This window comes from Rhinoraja longicauda, chromosome 8 (assembly GCF_053455715.1).
Source record: "Rhinoraja longicauda isolate Sanriku21f chromosome 8, sRhiLon1.1, whole genome shotgun sequence".
NCBI classification, from domain to species: domain Eukaryota; kingdom Metazoa; phylum Chordata; class Chondrichthyes; order Rajiformes; family Arhynchobatidae; genus Rhinoraja; species Rhinoraja longicauda.
The window spans coordinates 34,313,048-34,337,179 of record NC_135960.1 but is presented as its reverse complement, the minus strand read 5'-3'; the positions used below and the strand labels follow the sequence as shown (position 1 = coordinate 34,337,179).

At 45.0% G+C, this 24,132-nt stretch overlaps 1 protein-coding gene across 1 annotated transcript in view; it reads right to left on the bottom strand.

Moving 5' to 3' along the window:
• slc19a1 (solute carrier family 19 member 1) overlaps nt 1–24,132 on the bottom strand; it is a 39,239-nt gene that overhangs the window by 7,878 nt on the left and 7,229 nt on the right. Inside the window, exons 2-5 of the mRNA XM_078404459.1 lie at nt 14,068–14,668; nt 12,113–12,283; nt 6,093–6,285; nt 506–647 (exon numbers count right to left, since the gene is read on the bottom strand). Coding sequence (XP_078260585.1) covers nt 506–647; nt 6,093–6,285; nt 12,113–12,283; nt 14,068–14,668 — 1,107 coding nt within the window. The remainder of the gene's footprint in view (nt 1–505; nt 648–6,092; nt 6,286–12,112; nt 12,284–14,067; nt 14,669–24,132) is intronic.

Genomic DNA, 24,132 nt, shown 5'->3' with positions numbered 1-24,132 from the left:
CCAGACAACACCTTTCCTCGAATATTTCCCCCCAAATTGTTTTTGATAGTTGTGACTGAAACCATTGGCTTAAATTCAAACTCTCCTGAATAATGACAATCAAAAAAACTGTAGAAGTTGAAAAACAGAAAATGCTCTAAACACTTAGCATGTCCGGCAGCATCTGTGGAACGTGAATCAGACTTAATATTTCAAGTTGAAGACCTACTCTCATTGCTGTTTTTTTCTTCCCAACAGCAAGTTTCTCATTGTTTGCCCAATTAAACGATGTCAGGCATTTGTACATCTCAATTAAATCTCTCTTTAACCTTCCCTTTGCCCTCAAGAGAAGAATCCCAATGTGTCTGTTCCACAGACTCGCCCCCTTTGCAAAGGAGCAGAGCCCAGGATTGCATGCAATGTTCATTTTGAGGTCTCGTTAGTGATGTGCGAGAATTACAGTTCATCCCTCTTCCTGTCCTAGGAGTTACAGGGAGAAGCTCAACAGACTCAGCCTGACACGTACCTGGTTGTTTACGTGTAGTCCCAGCCCACGCTTATCCGCAATGATGAGGGTGATGATGGTTTTTAAGATGGTGGCCAGAAATGTGTTGAGACCGAACACCAGGGCACAGAGCTCTTTGCTCAATGATGTAGCAATCTGAAAACTAATAACAGAAGACACTTTTCTGGGCAATTGCACTCACAGGCACTTCAACTAATTTGTTGCCAAGTCTGAGTCATAGAGTCGTTATTTACTTTATTTTAGAGCTTAAACTTTAGAGCGACAACATGGAAACAGGCCCTTCAGCCCGGTGCTTAGCAGTAATCATCCCGTGCACTATCCAATACACTAAGGACAATTTACTATTTTGCTGAAGCCAATTAACCTCCAAACCAGACTGGGCAACTGCACTGAGAAAGGATGGGGTCAAGCATGAGAGGGTGCAGAAAACATTCATTCTGGACGAGTTATAAGGTGACCTATAGAGGGCCATAGACGGGGTAGATAGTTACAATCTGTTTCACAGGAGAGGGGAGCCTAAAACTTAAGGGCACAGGTTTAAGGTGAGAAGGGAAAGATTTAAAGAATATCTGAGGGCAAATTTCTCACATGGAGGGTGAGATTGAGGACCGCATCAGGATGAGATTATCTGGATGAGTGCAGTTCCGAGAACATGCAAGGACCTCAACACCACCCAGGATGTAGCATCAGCATCCGAGATACCAGCCTAAACATTCATTCCTTCAACCGCCAGGCCAAACTGTCTGCTGTACGGACCATCTTTTGCACTTATTCTTCTTGGATACCCCAAAGTATCCTCCCAAATCCATGACATCTACTAATCAGTGATGACATTGGAGTGAGAGCACAGGAACACCACCGCCTGTAGGTTCCCCTCCCAGTTACACACCATCTTGATCCAGTCTGAAGAAGGGTCTCGACCCAAAACAGCACCCGTTCCTTTTCTCCAGAAATGCGCCTGTCCCGCTGAGTTACTCCTGCTTTTTGTGTCGATCTTCGGTTTAAACCAGCATTAGCAGTTCCTTCCTACACATCTTGATTTGGAGGTTTAGCAGCAGTCCTTCATCATCGCTGAATCTGACTCTTTGGACACCCTGCCCAAAGGGGACATCTTTGTTGGGCCATTCCTATCCTTCTCCATCTAATCTAAATCTAATAGAATTCAACTGCAGTGGTTCAAAAAGGCGGCTAGCCTACACCTGAAAGGTAGGAATGAACGGGCAATAAATGCTGGCCTTGCCTATTACACACATGGATGGACAGCGAACAGACAGCACGAGTCCAAATGGAATGGACAGCAAGACTTTACCAAAGAGGTCAAGATTCAACATTAGTAACTTGTAGACGAATTAAGGCTAGGAGAGGAGAAATTAATTCAACCACATGGTGGTAAGGGTCTGAAAGGGTGGTGGTGACAAAAATCTTCTTCACATTTAAAAATTATTTGGTTACGTACTCAGTGATGTCAAGGCTCGGAGGTTAGGCTAGGCAACTCATCTTTATTCTGCATTTACACAATGGTCTACTTTTCATGGCACAGATTACTAAGTGTCTCTCGTCACTGTTGTAATATATTCAATGACCAATTTGTCCAAGCAAGCTGCCGCAAGCAGCAGTACTATGATGAACAAAAAAATCTGTCTATAGTGATGTTAGTTCAATGGAAAACATTGGCCAAGAGGCTCGAAAAAAATAAAGAGATATCGCAGCACCTCCACAAAGTACTGGCAAGAAACAATTTGGCAGGATCACCATATGCGGAGAATCGTGCGGTGGGATCTTGTGCATGTTTTGGCTGTCAAAAAGTCTATACCACTCTGGTGGGGTCACCTTTCAAATATAGCTCTTGCATTAAATGTAATCTGTTCTGGAGTGTCCTGTAGAGTGGAAAGGTGTGGCTTGAAATGAAAGCTTTGTATAGGTCATGGGGATAGGAGCTCTTTCTATCTTTATAGTTTTTCAGTTGAGTGAGCAGGTGACATAATCATCATGGTGTACACAGGGCATACACATCCCCTCCAATCTTCATGCTTCCTTTCCCCCAGCCTTGCACTCAGTCTGAAGAAAGGTACCGGCGCAGAACATCACCTATCCATGTTCTCCAGAATGCTGCCTCACTGGCTAAGTTACTCCAGCATTTTGTGTCCTTCCTTGGTAAACCAGAATCTGTAGTTCCCTGTTTCTACAGGGAGAACTTGTTTCAGCAAAAGCCCGACCTGTATAATCTCATGACTTTCCATTCCCTTGCCTGCCAGCTCCATTGCATGTCCTCTTTTGACTCTCCTGATTGAGTTTGTAAGTGCCTTCTTAAACTTCTTATACTTGAGGAGGGATTTGCTTGATCTGATGCCTTAAATCTGATGTTTGCCTCCTTCCTGTTCTTAACTGCAGCCTCAACATCCCTCATCAATCAAGGTTCCTTAAACGTTCCAGCCTTGCTCCTCCCCCTAACAGGCAAACCTTCCCCTTTACTCTTGCTAACTGACTTCTGAATGACAGACATCCCCTACCTGCAAACAGACACCCCAAAACGACCTCTGCAAGTCCCTACCTAATAGCTTCCAAATCGGCCTTGATCCATTAGAACCTTACCTTGTGGCCCATTTCTATCTTTCTCCATTACTATTTTAAATCGAATAGTCACTGGTCACAAATTGGTCCCCCACTTCCGTCACTTTTCGCTACCTCATTCCCCAAGAGGAAGCCCAATGTTGCACCCTCTCTAGCAGGGTCCACTAAATATTGATTAAGGCTGTTTTTTTTAACACATTTGACAAATTCCTCCCTGGAGTCCCTGGATGGAAGTGAGAGAGGAGGTGTAGGGAGGGGGTGGGTTGGGAAAGGAAGAGCGTACCAATGAGTGCGGAGAGAGTGGTCTCAGTGGAAAGCAGAGAGGGGTGTGGGATCATGTTGAAGATGGCGGAAATTTCAGAGAATGATGTGTTGGATGCAGATGTTGGTGGGCGAAAGGAGTGGACCAGGGGAACTCTATTCCTCTTCCCTCAGGGGAGGGATGGGGAGAGCAGAACTGTGGGACACTGAGGAGACATGGATGAGGGATCTATCTACAGCATGGACAGCATGGGGGGTAATCCACATTTACTGAAGAAAGAGGACATCTCGGATGTCCGAGAATGGAAAGTCTCATCTTGAGAGCACGTGCAGAGGAGACAGAGAAATTGAAAGTATGGGATGGTATCCTTGCAAGCGGCAGGGTGGGAGGAGGAGGTAACCGCCATGTATATTAAAAGTATATTAAAAGTAAAAGGGTGGCAAGGGAAAGAATAGGTCCCCTTAAAGATCTTTGTGTAGAAACCAAGAGATGGGGGAAATATTAAATGAATACTTCACACCTGTTTTTACTGTGAATTGAAGAATAGGGGTTGTGATGTCTTAGACCATATATGAATTACCAAAGAGGAGGTATTGGTGGTGTTAACGCTCATTAAGTTGGATACATTTCCAGGGCTTCACCAGGTGCATCCTCACCGTATGAGAAGCTGGAGAGAAAATACTCGAGACCCTTGCAGAGATATTTTTATTACCTTTAGCCACAGGTGAATTTCCAGCAGACTGATGGGTGACTAATGTTGTGCTGTTATTGAAGAAGAGCAGCAAGGACAAGCCAGGAATTACAGACGTGCTGACTTTACTGACTTTAGTGCTGGGAAAAATTGTTGGAGTTGATTGTTAGAGACAGATTTACCAGCATGTGGATCGGCATGGACTGATTAGGGATAGTCAGCAAAGCTTTGTGCGTGGGAAATCATGTCTCACGTTTGATCCAGGTTTATGGAGAGGTCACCAAGAGGCTGGCACTGGATGTTGTCTATATGGACTCAGACACCCATTTACACTAATTTGTAGGACAGCGCAGTGGTGCAGCGGTAGAGTTGCTACCTTACAGCACCAAAAACCCGGGTTCAATCCTGACTACGGGTGCTGTCTGGACAGTTTGTACATTCTCTCTGTGATCACATGGGTTTTCTCCGGGTCTGGTTTCCTCCCACACTCCAAAGACATGCAGTTTGTAGGTTAATTGGCTTTAGTACAATTGTACATTGTCCCTAGTGTGTAGGATAGATTCGTTGGGCCGAAGGGCCAGTTTACCATGCAGTATCTCTAAAGTCTAAAGTCAATAATGATCCCATTTTATTTATTCTTCCCATATTCTCACCCCCCCCCCCCTCCCCCCCATAGATTCTATCACTCATCCACATTTTCAGAACAAATGTAAAGTGGCTAATTAGCCTATTGACCCACACGTCTTCGGGATGTGGGAAGAAACCGGAGCAGTTGGGGGAAAAACCCCACGAGAGGGTGCAAACTCCACACAGACAGTATTGGGGTCAGGATTGACCCTGGGTCACTGGCGTTGTGAGGCTGCAGCTCTCCTATCTGTGCCACAGTATTGTATGTGATAAAAGCTGCTGGATCCACATGTAATATCTTATTGAAACATATAAGATAATTAGGGGATTGGACACATTAGAGGCAGGAAACATGTTCCCAATGTTGGGGGAGTCCAGAACAAGGGGCCACAGTTTAAGAATAAGGGGTAGGCCATTTAGAACGGAGATGAGGAAGAACTTTTTCAGTCAGAGAGTGGTGAAGGTGTGGAATTCTCTGCCTCAGAAGGCAGTGGAGGCCAGTTCGTTGGATGCTTTCAAGAGAGAACTGGATAGAGCTCTTAAGGATAGCGGAGTGAGGGGGTATGGGGAGAAGGCAGGAACGGGGTACTGATTGAGAGTGATCAGCCATGATCGCATTGAATGGCGGTGCTGGCTCGAAGGGCTGAATGGCCTACTCCTGCACCTATTGTCTATTGTCTATAAAGTCATTTGTGCTTGCGTGTGTGTGCGGTTCTGTGTCAGTGTGTGTACAATTGTTTCAGTAAGGGTGCCTGTCTTCCTGTGGAGTCTCTTTATCTCAAATCAGGAATTTCTTTATTAAATTATTTAAGTAGGCCAATGCCCGAGGATGGGTTTTTTTAATGGATGGTAGCCAACAATCCCTAGAGGAAGTTATTGTTTCAGTAGTTTGATGCACTGGTGTTCAAAATCATGAGGTGCTTTGTTCGTAAAGGCAAAACTGGTATACCGAGGCGTGCAGATTTATGATAAATGACGAACAAAATCAGAGCTAAAAACCTTCTTGTTCAAACAAAAATGCAGCCTGTTGTGATCCAAAACTGTGTTTGGAGAGGCTGTATAAGCTTAACAAACTCGGTCTCTTTTTGAAATGTATCATTGAACAGAAAAATTGCAAAGTTCTGAGAAAAGTACAGAGAGGTAGAGTGTGGGTCTGTTTCAATGAGCCAGCGGAGGCTTAAGAGCTGATTTCCTTCCATTTAACAGGTTTTTCCTATTCAGTTTTTCCTCACCTCAAGTGCAGCTGCATGTACAGTATGCATTGCTGCCGAGGTAGGCATGCATTGCTCCCTTACGAGACATGTTGCTCCTAAACGAGGCATGCATTGCTCTCACTCACCTCGTCTCTTCCCTAACTCTGCATCTCCCTCCATTCCTTCAATATGGAATCTTACCCCATCCCCATTCCCAGGTAAGTAGAGATGGGTTGTACTTACATTGCAATGGGAACCAGGAGCTGGTGGCTGCTCCGGAACAGGACAAAGCCCATGTAACAGATCCAGATGTTGCTGGTGGTGTTCATGAGGAAGAGGAGCCCGGCCTGCATTGCTGTGATGACGAAGATCACCAGCTCCGCCCACAGCGACCAGCGCAGAGTCAGGTGCCCCGCGGAGAAAGAGGCAATGGCACCTACCAACGAGACGAAGAAAGCCCAGTGAGAAATCTCCGGGAGCTAGAAGCGGGAGAGGACAACATCTTGTGGCATTGGCAATGGAATTCAAAACCAAGGGTTTCATATAGTGCAAGCTGGGCAGGTTGGAATCGTTCGCTACTCAGTTTAGTTTAGAGATACACCGAGTCTGCACCAACCAGCAATCCCCGTACACTAGGGACAATTTTACAATTAATTTACAATTGTCCGACAAACCTGTACATCTTTGGAGTGTGGGAGAAACTGGAGAGCCTGGGAAAAACCCACGCGATCACTGTCAAATGTACAGACAGCACCTGTGGTCAGGATCGAACTTGGGTCCCTGGCACTGTAAGGTAACAACTCTACCACTGTGCCACCCCTACTTTCTCTGTGAAATTATGTTACCAGAGTACTCTTTGGCTAAGAGTGATAATTTGCAAACATTTATATGAGCCATCCTCCACGTACTGCCTTTCATCTGTGAAAATTACTTTGCCTTTACTGGGAGCAGTTGCTGCAGCTTCTGCTTGTTGAGTAAACTACTGAGGTTGCTACTCCACAGACAGCTCGATGTGACTCTCATGCTCTGTTTAGTTCCCAACTGACTGGGTGACATCGGCTGTCAATGATCCCTTCCCAAAAAATGACAAGGCAAAGGGCCTTTCATGTAGGGAAGGGCTGGTGATGTAGACATTTCCATTAGTGGGAAAGAAAAGTAGTAGCCATGAAAATAGGATAAATTCTAAAGAAAAAAAAAATCAGGAAAATCATCTTCACCCAGAGCATGGTGAGACTATGGAAATCCCTACTCCATCTAAGCAGCGGAAATGCACATATTGAGAGGTTAGAGAAGAACATGAGGGAGAAAAGAATCAAAAATAGTGCTAAGATTAGGTAAAGAGGATGAATGATCCCAGTTGGTTCCTGTTCCATAATTTCCAAATGAACACCCAATGAATGGGTTGTTGACGGCTTCAGCAGTTTGCTTCCAGTATCAGCAGAGCATCCCAGCTTTGAGTGAGTAGGTTGTCAACACACATCCCTCAGAGCTACAGATGTGACTGAACTGCAGTTGGTTACCGAGGGAATGCTGGTACCTCCTCCTGAATGGGACTTTGAAGAGATCCCCTACAAGATTTACTGTAGAAAATCATGAGGGTGTAGATAGAGTAGATGGCAAGAGGCACTTTCCCTTGGCACAAGGGTCTCAAACCTAAGAGGTGGGAGATTTAGAAGGGTTTTGAGGAAGGTTTTTATTTTGCATCCAGAATGTAGTGCAAGAGGGTGTTTTTTAGTTTTAGAGATATAGCCTGGAAATTGACCATTCGGCCCACTGAGTCCAAGCTGACCATCGATCAGCCATAGACTAGTTCTATGTTATCCCACTTTCGCATCCCACACACTGGGGGCAATTTACAGAAGCCAATTAACCTACAAACCTGCACATCTTTGTAATGTTGGAGGAAACCGGAGCACCCGGATAAAGCCCACGTAAACCCACGCAGCCCTCCGCACAGACGGCACCCAAAGTCAGGATCGGACCCAGGTCTCTAGCGCTGTGAGGCAGCAACTCTACTGATGCACCCCTCTCACAACAGTTGAAAAGTCATGTAGGTTGGGAGATTAATTTGCCTCTATAAATTGTCCCCAGCGTGCACACAGGTAGTAAACCTGGTGTGTAGGAAGGAACTGCAGATGTTGGTTTAAACTGACGATAGACACAAAATGCTGGAGTAACTCAGCGGGCCAGGCAGCATCTCTGGAGAGACGAAATGGGTGACGTTTCGGGTCGAGACCCTTCTTCGGAGGGAGATGTAGTCGGAGACTACATTTTTGATCTCTGTTTGCTTTGTTGTTACCTTCTCCCAGCTAACAATGAACTATTCTACTTTTTCCTCGATCTGCATCCCCTTTGCCCTGTTTTCACACCTTATACTTCCTTATCTATATACCTCCCTCTCCCCCGACATCAGTCTGAAGAAGGGTCTCGACCTGAAACGTCGCCCATTTCTTCTCTCCAGACATGCTGCCTGGCCCGCTGAGTTACTCCAGCATTTTGTGTCTATGTTTAGTAAACCCGGGGACTGTTCAGGGGAATATGGGAGATTTAAAAAAAGGAATATGGGCAGGATTAGCCCAGTCGAGTCTTTGATGATTAGCATAGACACAGTGGGCTGAAGGGCCCATTTCCATACTGTTTGATCGTGACAATTTCAAGAACAGTAGGGGAGGAACTCTTACCGGTCCTTTAGCTCATAGTTACCCCTCGAGATGCATCTCTAAGAAAACAGACTTTGGTCGTTTAAATCATGGCCGTTTTGTGGGTTCTCCCTGTACAGTGATCGACTGCTCTAATTCCTGACATCACAGCAATGACTGCACTTCGCCAGCCTGGAGGCTGTGTAATGACATGCAAGAGTGCAGGAAGAATGGGGAAGGACTGCACATTGTTAACAATTGACGACTGTTTATGCCATAAGCAGGCCGCAAGTTGCCAAACACAGCTTGGTGAACTTGTTTTAGAAGCATAAAAGGATCTGTTCACACTTAGGGTCTAAATCTGGGAAGTCAAAATTAAATTGTCATTACTTTTCAGGGGAGTGTTTCTTGGTATGAGCATTGGCACCTTCTACGCTCCACTGCCTGCCATGAGTTTGTTGTTCTAAGTCATTCCTTGGTTTAGCTGAATGTGTTTGTCCCATAAATTGGTTTCCTGGTCTCAGAAGCCTTGCTTGGACTGGCAATGTATGAAGTCAACAAGTTGCCTGGTCAAGTATCAATCTCACGATTGCAACATAGCTAGAACCAAACTTTGGTGTAAATAATCGTGCTTCTTCCAAGGGGCAACTCTGTAAAAAAATATTTGTCGTTTCTAGAGGTTGAGGATCTCACGACTTTTCCCTCACACTGTTGCCTACAGCGTGGCTTCAGGGGCTGAGGAAATAAAGTGGTAGGTGAGTTTGCACAGCGGATGAGTAAGAGTATGAGATGGGAGATGAGTAAGAAAGCCAGAAATATTTGCATTAATATAGTAACAAGCACTATCTCGGAACAAATCCAAGGAAATACGCAAGAACATCAAAAAATAAGACCAGGATTAGGCCATTCAAATGTCAATATTGAATTCCTATAATTCCACTTTCTTAAACCATCTCTTTTTCCTGGACCCTGGCCAAGTCAGTGGATATTTTTAAGGTGGAAATTGAAAGATTCTTGATTAGCACAGGTGTCAGGGGTTATAGGGAGAAGGCAGGAGAATGGGGTTGAGAGGGAAAGATAGATCAGCCACGATTTAACGGCAGAATAGACGATGGGCCAAATGGCCTAATTCTGCTCCTATATCTAATGAACATGATTCCCCTGGTGTCCAAACCATTAATTACATATTACTAAACAATTGGCGATTCACATCGCATTATTATTTATGTGTGTTGATGTCCGAAATATCCTCACCTCAGTATGACCAGATCCTTATCCAGAGAGAATGGTCGCAGATTCTGGACTCTCAGAATCTAGCCTGTCAATCCATTCTTCTAAACCCTTGTGAATATAGACCCATGATTCTTAATCTCTCCTCACCAGACAACAACCTGAGTCCAGGAATCAACCCCGGAAACCTACATTCCAAGAAAACTATGCTATTTCTTTTTGTTAGTATAATTGTTAATGCTATGCTCCACGTATGGTCTCAGTGCAGCCCTTGCCCCTGTCCTAAACACACACTCTTCATTTCCAGTCCGCAGACTTAACATCAATATTAGATTAATTATAGTCCTTCATTTAGGTTTTGTGTTTCTGCACACCTAAATCTCTCTGAACATCAACATTTTCAGATTTCTAGTTATTTAATAACTTTTATATTCTTCCTGCCTTATATTTTTGCAAAGTTATACATAATTTTGGCCCGCTCATTTAACCTACCCACAACCCTCTGCTTTCTCCTGACGTGCTCTCCTAGCTTTGCATCTTCTGCACTCTCAGATACATTGTGCTCTTGGGTCAACAATAAAAGTTTTTACAGAGCCAATTCCCAACACGGACCTTTGTGGGAACTCCACAACCCCACAATTTACTAGCCATTAGGTTTCTAACTAAACCTCTATCCATACCTACACATACTATATTAATCCAGTGCAAAAAAACAGTTTTCTACTGTAGCTTATCAAATGCCACTTGGAAACCCAGATATACTACATCCATTAGTTCCCCTAAATATTGGATTTGCCAAACACAATTTTCTTACCATGAAACTACACTGACTGTGCCTTATCAAATGAATATATTCTTTTGTGCCTAAAACTGCATAGTTAACAGATTCCATAATTTTCCCGACTTGTAAGGTTGATAACTGGCCCAGGGTCCCTACTTTCTCTCTCCCTCCTTTCTTGAACAACATTTGCCACCTTTCAATATACTTAAATGTTACAGCATACAGGAAATAACATGATTCTTCACAAATACATTTATTATCTATTAATGTAGAGACCATTTTTAAAACCCTAGGATGTGGTCACATCTGGTCTCAAACTATTTGAACTTTTGGTTTTATTAATTCCTTCAATGCTCTCTCTTAAAAAATATTAATTATCTTAAATTCATCGCCCTCTTTACACCCTTTGGACCCGTATGTCATTCTTTGTGGCCTTTTCTGTGAAGATAGACGGCACGGCGGCACAGCGATAGAGTTGTTGCCTTGCAGCGCCAGAGATCCAGTTTCAATCCTGATTACAGGTTCTGTATATTGAGTTTATACATTCTCCCTGTTTTCCAGGTGCTCCTGTTTCCTCCCACATTCCAAATACATACATGTTTGTAGGTTATTTGGCTTTTGTAAATTGTCCCTTGGATGGAGGATAGAACTAGTGTACGGGTGATTGCTGTTCAGCATCGACTCGGTGGAACAAAGTGCTGTTTCCACGCTGAATCTCAAAAATATGTTTTTTAACTGGACTCATCTGTGTATGTCTGTACAATTTCCTTTTCTTCATTATATCTTCCATCTCAGTCACTAATGGCCTCACGGTGGCTTGTAACTTACAATCTGTTATTATATTTCTTGTCGATTACACTCGTGCTCTATTTCCCTCCCCTATTCACTTTTTTGATTCTCATTTTTAAAATGGTTTCTGAATACTGTATTCTCATTCTGTTGTTTATTAGTAGGGTGTTGGATGTCCACAAGTGCCACAGTCATGCACGGGCAAAGGACCAGTGTTCTATGTCAACAAGGATTAAAAATATCTTGTTTACTTTTGGTTTCGAGAGTTAGTCAAATGGTGAATCTGAAAATAGAACTACCATCAGCATTATGGGCCACAATTATACAGAACTCTGGTGCAAGTGCTTCTCAAAGATTGTGTGCCGTCTTGGTCTTGCTGCTGAAGAGAAGAAAAACTTGCAACAGAGGGAAGTAGTGTAATTTCATCAGATTGATTCTTGGAATGACTGTTGCAGAAAGAGAGGTAAACTGACTGAGATTATATTCTCTGGCGATTAGAAGCATGAGGGGTGATCTTACTGAAAGGGCCTTGTGTGGATTGACAGGATAGATGCTGAGTTGATGTCTCCTCTGGCTGGGAAGTCTAAAGCCAGGGATTGCAAAATAAAAACAGAAAATGAGGAAATACTCAAAAGGGTCTGGTCATTATGTGTGGGAAGAGACACGGAATTACCGCTTCCGGTCAGGGAACTTGACCTACTAATCATTTTTCGTGTTTTTTATTTTGAATTGGAGACGGCAAATAATCTGACTCATTTGGGAGGCATGTCGTCCGTACTCACACTGCATTCACAAGGGCGGTGAGGAGCGCACATTTTCCTTACCAAGTAGTGTTGCAACTGCATCCACGCCTCCATTGTAGACGCCCCTGTTTTCTCTGGATGGGGAGATGTTGTCCCAGAGGATCTGTACATAGTAGACCACCAGGTAATAGCCAGTAGAGTTAAAAACCCACCAGAGGGACCACAACTTCAACCGTGGAGATCGGACGGTATCTGCACCGAGAAACAAGGGCAGGGAATGAGAATCAGGAGGAGAGGCTTTGTGTCAATGTCTCACCACAGCACATTTATGAGAATAAAACCACCAACAACATTATAGGACTGCCTCAGAAAACATGGTTTAAGCCAACAAGCATGTACAATCATCAGAAGCACATTGATTATCCTGGTGTCAACCAATGGTTTATCTGGTACCACTAATGAATCTCGTCAGAGGACTGTGAGTTCATATCTTACTTCAGAAAGTCAGGAGCACACCACAGTGAGGAGAAAGTGCTGGCTTTCTAATCAATTGTGGTGCAAAAGATGGTAGAGTAATATGGTGCAGAGCAAAGCACAAAGTGCCAGAGTAACAGAGTCTGAAGCATGGTCCCAAACTAAAACATTGCTTATTCATTCCCTCCATTGATGCTGTCTGACCCACTGGATCACTCCAGCGTTTTGTGCTTTGCTCGAGGTTCCAGCATCGGCAGTTTGTTGCGTCTCCAATATTTTGAAAAGCATTTGAGTCCACATCAGTATTTACTTTATCTAAATTATCTGCCTGCCCTCACATTGTTAGCAGTGGGAGTTAATTGGCTGACATGTTTTCCACTGCCTGGGCTTAAAGAGCATAAGGCTGGCCCTGTGTTTTGCAAAATTCTGCACCCGGGAAAGTTTAGCTTTCTTAGTTTCCTCTACCATCTAAAGGCGATGTTACAGAGGGATCAACAACTCAATGAGCTGCAAGATCCCTCTCAATGGAGATGATCACTCCCAGTGAACCAACCTGCTGGCAAACCTTAAGCACACCACTTGCAGTAAGATGTAGACACAAGGAACATCAGATGCTGGTTTACCAAAAAATACATCAAAGGGTCGTTTAAAGCAAAATCATATGCAAACTGTAATGGTCATTAATCGTCCAATCGTGAAACTATGAATTGGTTTGCTTTCCAACAGGTGGAGGGAGGCAGGTGTGGGCAGGATGGCCTGTAGGGTACATGGGTGAGGGAGCACGTGATGAAGCCTCCTGGAATTGGAATTCATCAGAATACTGGCATTGGATTTCCGAGCTCCAATGGGAGAAGGAGACAGCCCAGGTTTGACGTCCCCTCTGAAAAGACTAGAAAATAAAATCAGGGATGTAATGCTGAGGCTTTATAAAGCACTGGTCAGACTGCATTTGGAGTATTGTGAGCAGTTTTGGGTCTCATATCTGAGCAAGGACATTTTGGAGAGGGTCCCGAGGAGGTTTACGGGAATGATCCTGGGGATAACCGGGTTACTTTATGATGAGCATTTGATGGCACTGGGCCTGTACTCGCTGAAGTTTAGTAGGATGAGATCTCATTGAAACTTACCGAATAATAAAAGGTCTGGATAGAATGGATGCGGAGAGGATGAATCAATTAGTGGGAGAGTCTAGGGCACAGCCTCAGAATAAAATGGCGTACATTTAGAAAGACAAGGAGAAATGTCAATTCATTGCCACAGACAGCTGTGGAGGCCAGGTCTTTGGGTATTCTTAAAGCTGAGACTGACAGGTGCTTGATTAGTAAGGGTGTCAAACATTACGGTGAGTAGAAAGAAGAACGGGGTTGAGAAGGAAATTTACTGTAGATCAACCATGATTGAATGGAGGAGTAAACTCAATGGGCTGCAAGGGCTAATTCTGCTCCTATGACTTATGAACTTTGCGACATCCCTTTCATGCAGCTGGGAGTGGCAGATTAGACTTTGTTCTCCTATTGCATGGACTGACAAATGCAACGTAATGTTAAAAAGTGTACACTCACTTTTGAGCTCCACCATCATTTTCACCAGAGCCGTCTGCCGCCAGTCCCATCTCCGAGGGGCCTTGGGCTTCTGGCTGACCAGCGTGATAGAGGTCGGCTGCATGGTGTCCACCTCATACATGACCGCCCTGTTGGCCTCCAGGGCCCTCCTGTTAAAGAACATGGTCCGTTTGGGCCTCTTGAGGAAGAGGGTGAGGGTGAAGGCGAAGGTCACGAACCCCAGGGAGATGTAGTTCAAGGTGCAGAAGGCCATGTCCCCCAGCGAGACGAAGAGCTGGCCCAGCACCGAGCTGACAAAAACACCCAGGAGGACGGAGGAGCGCGAGTAGCTGGCGACTTTCTGGTAGGACTTGGGCGTGACCAAGGTGAAGATGTAGGAGGAGTAGGCGATGCGGGCCGCCATGGTGATCCCGTAGAAGAACTCCATGAACTGCATCTGCAGCACGGTGGTTCCGAAGAGCAGCAGCAGACAGATGGCCACATGGCTGAGACTCTGCAGGACGAGCACCGGCTTGTAGCGGAGGTAGTCTGTCATCAAGAAGATGGGCACCAGCACTGACATGTAGGAGTACGACAGCACCGGCGTTATCTCGTTGGTGACCTGCAGAAAATAACAAGAAGGGGGCCTTTAAGCCAGGTTTCTCAGCACTAACGAACCTCCTACTGAAGAAGGAGGGTCATGACCCAAAACGTCACCCATTCCTTCTCTCCAGAGATGCTGCCTGTCCCGCTGAGTTACTCCAGCTTTTTGCGTCTCTCTCCTAGTTCTAATATTCCTGAGGGTCAGCACAAGAGCATCATCAAACTCATCCTGACATCAAGCCGCAGTGGGAGATATGAAAACCAAAGGCTCGGGCGAGGAGATAGTGCTGGGTGATGGTTGGTGCGCACTGAGTGGGCTGAATGCCATTCAGTGTGCCTCTGCAGTTGATGGAGTGAAGGGTTGGAGTGGTTTAGGCAGGGAATTCCTGATCTTGCATAAATAAACCCAGATAGATAATTGGACGGATGCAAATGGCAGAGCAACCCATTGTACAATTGTACGTTCACAAATTGTAGGAGTAGAATTAGGCCATTCGGCCCATTGAGTCGACTCCGCCATTCAATCATGGCTGATCTCTGCCTGCTAATCCCATTTTCCTGCCTTCTCCCATAACCCTTGACACCTAATCAAAAATTTGTCTATCTCTGGCTTAAAAATATCCACTCTTGGCCTCCACAGTCCTCTGTGGCAATGAGTTCCACAGATTAACTACCCTGCACAGTGCAGTAGTGTTATGGATTGAGCTGCTGTCACAGCTCCAGGGTCTCGGTTTAAATCCTGACCTCAGGTGCTGCCTGTGTGAAGTTTGCACGTTCTCAGAGGGGATGGTGTTCAAGCAGCATGATTTAGGAACGATTCACGGCTTAAAGTCTGCAAGTACGGTCCTGGGCAACTATGAATTTGGAAATGGCACCATGAGGTGACAGAAGCAGGGGTGAGCAGATGAGTTGAGGCTGGGGATGCAGTTCTGCAGAGGTGCAAGTAGATCTTTGTGGTGCAAGATGCAAGAGGTTGAAAGTTCAACTTGAGTCATGTCATGTTTAGCTTGGTTTAATCAGGATATCAGGGAGCAGAGTATAGGAGAAAGTTCATCCAGGATTAGACATGCAGTGTACACAGACCATAAAACACAGAACACAGAACAGTACATAAACAGGCCCTGCCAGTGCCACACATGAGCCAAATGAAACTAATCTCCTCTGCCTCACATGATCCATTTCTCTCCATCCCCTGCATATAATGGTGTGTCATGCCAAAGGCTGAAGATAAGATGAGATGGTGCACATGGTCCAAGTTGAAGTTGTCCTCTGTGATCCCGGTGAAATTCATCTTGATGCCGTGATTGGAATGGTATTGGATGCGACATTCTGTCTACTGTACTCTGCTGCTTAATCACAGAACTTGAATTCTCAGCCGTGACTTGGAGGAACAGCACTCCTTAGTGTGGCATAACTGATATGAAAGGATGGCAACAGGCATACATAGAAGGAAAAAAAGAGACAGAGAGAGAGAGAGAGAGAGAGAGAGAGAGTCGTAACATATAAACAGATGTGAAAGAAAGGCAGGATCACTTGATTTGGATGACGCCACTTTGAGCAGCATTGATTTGCTTCTGAATGCAGAATGGGTGGCGATTGTTAGAACTACTTAGGCAGTAACACAGAGATTACAGTAACAGATACTGTTTGTTTTAAAATAATAAAATTAATTTTATACATTGAGGTCAAGAAAGGGACCTTTGATCCATATTCTATGTCGATGCGGTTTATTTGGACACTGGCTCAGGCGTGGAACTCTGTGTAAATGGCTTTCACAATTCAACACTTGGTTAATAATCTCCACAGTCTTCACACCAACCATCATCCATCTGTCAACTATTGCACAAATTCTTCCACAGCAGGCTCACCAGGGCTTCTCTGGAACTTACATGCTTCTGGACAGTTAATCCCCTTTATCATTTTGTTTCCTGTTGACAAACCCAATTTCTTCTCTGCTCTCTCCAATTTACACATAATTTCACATTAGGTTTCAGTGATGTGGTTAAGTCCAAAACTCAGGTCTTATGTTCAGTCACTGTCTATTCTGGGTGTGTGTGGGAGCAATTGGATAAGATAGGTCAAGTAATTAAGGTGATGGTATTTCCATGTGTGTTAAATAACTTTTAAATCTGCAGATTACACTAATATTGCTGATATAGTGAACAGTGAAGAAGGTTAGCTAACGTTATAACAGGATCCAGATCAACTGGGAAAATGGGCAAAGGAATGGCAGGTGGAATGTAATTCAGAGAAATATAAACCAGGCCAGAACATACACAATGAGTGGCAGTGCCATGGGATGTATTACTGAACAGAGAGACCTGGGAGTACTAATACAGAGTTCCCTAGAGGTGGCAACAGTGCAGTGTGGAAGGGGATTGGCACGCTCGCTTTAATTGGCTGGGCATTGAGTGTAAGAGTTGGGATGTCATGTTATGGTTGTACAGAACATTGGTCAGAAGGCACTTGCAATACCATGTGCAATTCTGGTTGCTGTCCGACTGTCGTTAAGCTCGCGAATATGCAGAAAAGATTTACAAGGACATTGCCAGGACTGGATGGCTTGATTTAAAGAGACTGGATAGTCTGGGACAGTTTTCCCTCGAGCCAAGGAGGCTGTGAGGTAGCCTTACAGAGGTCTATAAAATTAGGAGGAACATAGATGGGGTAGGTAATCACAATCCTTTCCTCAGGATAATGAAGTGTATTCGAGGACACAAGTTTAAGGTGAGAGGGGAAAGATTTCAAGGGAATCTGAGTGGCAAATGTTTCACACAGAAGGTGATGGGTATGTGGAACGAGCTGCTATAGGACATGGTAGAGGCAAGTACAAAAATATATTTTTTTAAAACACTTGGACAGGTACATGGATAGGAATGGTTTAGAGGGATATGGGACAAACACAGGCAAATAAGATTTGTTTAGATAGACATCTCGGTCAGCATGGATGAGTTGGGCTGAAGAGCCTGTTTCCATTCTGCATAACTTTATGACCATCACATACACATTAACACTGGTCACATTTTATTCTCCACACATTCCTATCAATTCCCCTCAGATCCTACATGGGATGTGGAAGGAAACCAGAGCACCCAGAGGAAGTCATGTGGTCACAGGGAGAACGTGCAAATTCCACATATAAAGACATCAGAGGAACCCAGGTCATTGGAGCCACTAGCTGTGCCAGTGAGCTGCCCTTACAGAATCTGGTAACAAAAGACCATTCAACCCATCATACCTCTGCCAGCTGTTGAAATAATTCCCCAATTAATCCCCACAATACTCGTTCCCCAACCGGCTGAACTCTTTTCCATTACAAGGCCTTTTGAAAGTTAGTCTTGAATAGTGCTTGCACTTCCATTTGGACTTGCTTAGCGCTAAACTAAATAATGCTCTCGGACATAAGAGGCTGGTGCATAAATGAAGGACCCAAGATATTGGGAGAAGTGTGTTAGCATGGTTTGCAAAGTGTTTGCCAGATATAAAACAGTTGGAATAAATGGGTCTATTTTATGCTGGAGGCATGTTATGAATGAAGTACCTCATGCATCAGTTCTTGACCCTCAGCTGTTTACTAGTTACATAATTACCCAGAGAAGAGGTCAAAATGTAAGGTTTCCAAGTTTGTAGATAATATGGAAATAGGTGGAAGGGCTTGTTGTGATGAAAACATTGTGATTTTGCAACACAATGTAGAAAAATTGAGTAATTGGGTGAAAACCTGATACATGGAGCCAACTCCCCACCTCACATTCCCCCATCCCTCCCCACCATTCACCTCATTGCCCCCTTACCCGCTCCTCGCCCTCCTTCGCTAACTCCACCTCATAAGAAAAAGAGGTAGGTGAATGAGAAATCTGCCTGACCAACAAAGCTCCTCATCAAACAGGATGAAGCTTCTCATTAACCCCATTGTCACGAACAACACAGGACACAGACTGTTTAAATCTCCCTCAAGTACAAAAATGTTGGAAGGATGATCTAACTGAGCTGTTTAGAACATAGAAGTCTGAAGAAGGGTCTCGACCCGAAACGTCACCCATTCCTTCTCTGTGAAGATGCTGCCTGACCCGCTGAGTTACTCCAGCATTTTGTGTCTACTTTCGATTTAAACCAGCATCTGCAGTTTATTTTCCTACATAGAACAGTACAGCATGGAACAGACCCTCCAGCCCATGAATTCCATGTCGAACATGATGCCAAATTAAACTAATCCCTCTGCCTGCAAATGCTCCATATCCCTCCATTCCCTGCATATTAATTTGCCTATCTAAAAGCCTCTCAAATGCCTCGTTTGTATTTGGTTCCACAATCGTCCTTGGCAAACACATCTAGGCACCTACCACTGTGCACACTTGCCCCACACATCTCCTTTAGACTTTCTTCCTCTGACTGTTAAGCCTTTGACATTTCCACCTTGGGGAAAGGATTCTGACTGTCTACCTTATCTACTGTCTACCTTAACTCATCATTTTATTAACCTCCTCAGCTTCGAATGCTCCAGAGAAAACAATCCAAATTTGTGCAACCTCCCCTTCAAGCTAATACCCTCTAATCCAGGAAGCAACCTGGTGAACCTCTTTTGCACCTTCTCCAAAGCCCTACATCCTTCCTACAATGGAGCAACTAGAAATGCACACAATAGTCCAAATACAGCTTAATCAAAGTTTTATAAAGCCTTTTATAAAACCTGCCTTCCTGACTCTTATAGTCAATGCCTTGACGGTTGAAGGCAAGCATACCATACTCTATATCACTCTATCTACCTGTGTTGCCACTCTAAGAGACCTATGAAATTGGATCACAAAATAAATGGATAAATTACTTCATGTGGCGATAGGGTTGCCAACTGTCCCATATTAGCCAGGCATCCCGTATTTTGGGCTAAATTGGTTTGTACCATACGGGACCACCCTTGTCCCGTATTAGACCCAGGGGGTGCTGTGGGCCTGGACACTGCAGGCAAAAAAAAATTGCAGATGCTGGTTAAAATCGAAGGTAGACACAAAATGCTGGAGTAACTCAGCGGGAAAGGCAGCACCTCGGGAGAGAAGGAATGGGCAACGTTTCGGGTCGAGACCCTTCTTCAGACTGAAGTTTTTTTTTCAACTAAAATACTTTATTTCTGAGTGTTGTTTTGCACAAGCCAACCTTACCCTTCCCTCCCCACCCTCTCCCCAGCCCCACGGCAGCTCTGACTGAGATTAAACGGCCCCTGTAATGCACGGCTCAGTTTGGGCATGGCGATCTGTGGGAGCGTCTCGCTCCGTCCCACCAGTCGCTCCACACTCCGTCTCGGCTCAGGGACACTTCCACCCCTCCACCGAGCGTTGAGGGCCTGGCTCATCACTGTCTTGCTTCACGGAGCCGTAGTCTTCTCCCAGCCTGGATCGAACGCCTTCCTCGGGGCCAAATCCTCGCCCCTTCGTCTTCTTCGCCTTCTTCTTCAGTTTGTGGCTACTATCATCGCCTTCATCGTCTTTGGCGAAGTCCTCGCCGCCCGCCTCATGGAGGTCCAGCAGAAGATGGGTGACGTTTCTGGTCGGACCCTTCTTCAGACTGAGGAAGGGTCTCAACCCGAAACGTCACCCATTCCTTCTCTCCCGAGATGCTGCTTGACCCGCTGAGGTACTCCAGCATTTTGTGTCTACCTCCAGACAGTGTTGGCCCGGGCGCCACCTAATGAAGGGTGCGTAGTAACCGGGCGGCCGCCATTGATGGAGCGGGAGCACGTGGGGCGTGAGGTGACGTCACCTTGTCCCGTATTTGGAAGTGAGGAAGTTGGCAACCCTATGTGGTGAGGAACCCTGAGAAAATAAATGAGTACAATTTGGAGGCAGGCCATGCAAGGTGGCCTAAACCTTGTTTAAGTCGGATGCAATCTCAATGTGGGAGCTGGGGGTGGGAGAGTCCCTAGAAAGTGGAACGTGGTGTCACTGGGTGTGGTTGAAATTAAGATTAGCAATGCACAGTGAAGCAAGGTGGGATCCTGATACACTATTTCTTCTGTATTATATATGTGCTGTATAGTTCTGTGCAACATAGTTAACTCGAATGTGTTACATTTTACATTGTGGGTAACTTTATTTAAAATGGAAAGCTGCAGAACTCCTATCGAGTTACTAATGAAACTTTTACTTAATCCTGCAGAACAGGGAACACAGCTCATTAAAAATAAAACTGGGCTGGGGTCAGGGAGGTGACGAGCCTATTTAAACAGGATTAGCATAACTTTGTGGCATTACAATAAAGCCAGAGTTGCCTCTTCTTGCAGAACCAAAACCGTTCCATTGAGGAAATGTTGTCTCCTTCCCCACAGACTCCAACTCAAAATCAAATTGAATTATTTTGATGAAATACATTCTTTTCCACACCTTAAATTTTCTCTGAGCACTTTAGCGTCGATGAAGTAATTCTGAAGTGCGGTCATTATTATAACGTCGGGAACAGAGCAGCTAAATCGTGCACAACACAGTGCCACAAACAGCAGCGTGAAATTCTTCAGTTAAACTCCAGTGATGTGGACTGAACGATTTCCTGCCTCTCTTCAACATGTTTCAGATTTTTTTGTACATCCATCGAAAAGGAAGATGGCCTTCAGTCAAACAGCTCATCAAAAATATCTCCCTGACATCTACTACAAACCTACTGACTCCCACAGCTATCTAGACTACATTTCTTCCCACCCTGCTTCCTGTAAAGACTCTATTCACTACTCCCAATTCCTCCGTCTACACCGCATCTGCGCCCAGGTTGAGGTTTTCCACGCCAGGGCATCGGAGATGTCCTCATTCTTTAGGAAACGGGGTTTCCCTCTTCCATTATAAATGAGGCTCTCACTAGGGATTCCTCTATATCCCGCAGCTCCGCTCTTGCTCCCCCTCCCCTCATTTGTAACAAGGAAAGAGTCCATTGTCAGAGTGAGGCCCAGCGCAAATTGGAGGAACAGCACCTCATATTTTACTTGGGTAGCTTACCTCCAGCGGTATGAACATTTACTTCTCTAACTTCAAATAGCCCTTGCTTTCCCTCTCTATTCCCACCCCCTTCCCAGCTTTCCAATGAGTTTTGCTGTCTCCGACTACATTCTATCTTTATCCCACCCACTCCCCTGACATCAGTCTGAAGAAGGGTTTCGACCCGAAACATCACCCATTACTTCTCTCCAGAAATGCTGCCTGTCCGACTGAGTTACTCCAGCATTTTGTGTCTCCCTGACAATACCCTATCTCAGTACTATACTTTGGGCGGCACAGTGGCGCAGCGGTAGAGTTGCTGCCTGACAGCACCAGAGTTTATACGTTCTCCCTGTGACCACTTGGGTTTTGTAGATACAAGAAAGAATTTATCCTCCGAGGGTGATTTGGGGTTGGAACTCACTGCCTGATGGGGTAGTCAAGACAGAGGCTCTCATCATAGTTTTAAGAATTACCTAGACAAGCTTTTGAATTTCCAAGATGGAGAAGGCTATGGACCACATGCTGGTAAATCGGATTAGTTCAGATGCGTCCTCGAGGGTTGGCATGGAGGTGGTGGGTCGAAAGGCCTGTTTCTGTGCGAAGAGTAAACTTGGAGTTGGATGGGGAAGGGTTGAATGGCCTTGCCTCTCACGCCTGTATAAACGAGGGGACCATACCGGTGTCGGGTGTGGATCCACGGAGCAAGGACGCTGAAGCACTGATCCATGCCGGGTTTAATTCAGGTCACGCTCACGAGAGCACACACACTCCGTCCCGCCTGCAAGCTCCTGATGGTCCCACACCGTGGCAAGCAGTGGGCTGATCGGTGAGGCAGGGATCGAGATCGTTCGTATTTGTTTCCAGAACTGTCAGACTGAAAGTAGCTTCCATGCCAGCTCACCGCGGGTAAACAACTTGCATTTAATGGCATCTTCAGAAAGGTAGCAAAATAACCGCACCATCAAATTGTACAATAATCATAATGCCAGGATTCATCTTGACCCCCATTTATTCTCAAATGGCTTTGCACCCAGTACGCTGCTGTGCAAGGGATTTACAATTCTCCTTATCTCCAGCCCTGAGCCTCCCTATAATCAACTGAAGCACCGTGAACCTAAACTATGCCTGCAGCACCCACAGGTAAGTGCAAAACTTAAAATTTCACTGGTGTAAATCTTGCAAAATACAACACACAAGGCACTTTGGACAGTCTAGACTGTCTCAGTTCTTTCAGGGGAGAATACATTTAATTAACAGCTCTTCACTCATGGTCCAGCAAGCCTTTCTCCTTCAGGCAGCTCAAGAGACTCGGGTTCGATCCTGACCTCTGCCGCGATTCTGCACGTTCTCCCTCTGACTGCACTGGTTTCCTCCGGGTGCCTCTGTTTCCTCCCACTTCCTAAAGGCTTGCAGATTGCCTGGTTAATTGCCCCTGGTGTGTGAGCATGTGGTAGATTCCGAGGGACTGAGGGGAGGATGGAAATGTGTTGCTGTGAATGCTTGATGGTCAGTAATAGTTCAGTGGGCCAAAAGTCCTGTTTCCATACTGTACGAGACCTTGATTCTTGGCTGCTTGCCCTTGGAAGGGACATTGAATTATCAGGTAATAGAAACATAGAAAATAGGTGCAGGAGGAGGCCATTTGGCCCTTCAAGCCAGCACCGCCATTCATTGTGATCATGGCTGATCATCCATAATCAGTAACCCATGCCTGCCTTCTCCCCATATCCCTTGATTCCGCTAGCCCCTAGAGCTCTATCTAACTCTCTTTTTAATTCATCCAGTGAATTGGCCTCTACGACCTTCTGTGGCAGAGAATTCCACAAATTCACAACTCTCTGGGTGAAAAAGGTTTTTCTCATCGCAGTTTTAAATGACCTCCCCTTTATTCTTAGACTATGACCCCTGGTTCTGGACTCCACCAACATTGAGAACATTTTTCCTGCCTCTAGCTTGTCCAGTCCTTTTCTAATTTTACACGTTTCTATAAGATCCCCTCTCATCCTTCTAAATTCCAGTGAATACAAGCCCAGTCTTTCCAATCTTTCCTCATAAGATAGTCCCGCCATCCCGGGGATTAACCTCGTGAACATACTCTGCACTGTCTCAATAGCAAGGACGTCCTTCCTCGTTATGAAGGCCAACATGCCATTAGCTTTCTTCAGATTAGGCAGGAAATGGTTTTGGGTAGACTGATGGGACTGAAGGCTGATAAATCCCCAGGGCCTGACGGTCTGCATCCCAGAGTACTTAAGGAGGTGGCTCTAGAAATAGTGGAAGCATTGGAGATCATTTTTCAATGTTCTATAGATTCAGGATCAGTTCCTGTGGATTGGAGGATAGCAAATGTTATCCCACTTTTTAAGAAAGGAGGGAGAGAGAAAACGGGTAATTATAGACCAGTTAGTCTGACATCAGTGGTGGGGAAGATGCTGGAGTCAATTATAAAAGACGAAATTGCTGAGCATTTGGATAGCAGTAACGGGATCATTCCGAGTCAGCATGGATTTACGAAGGGGAAATC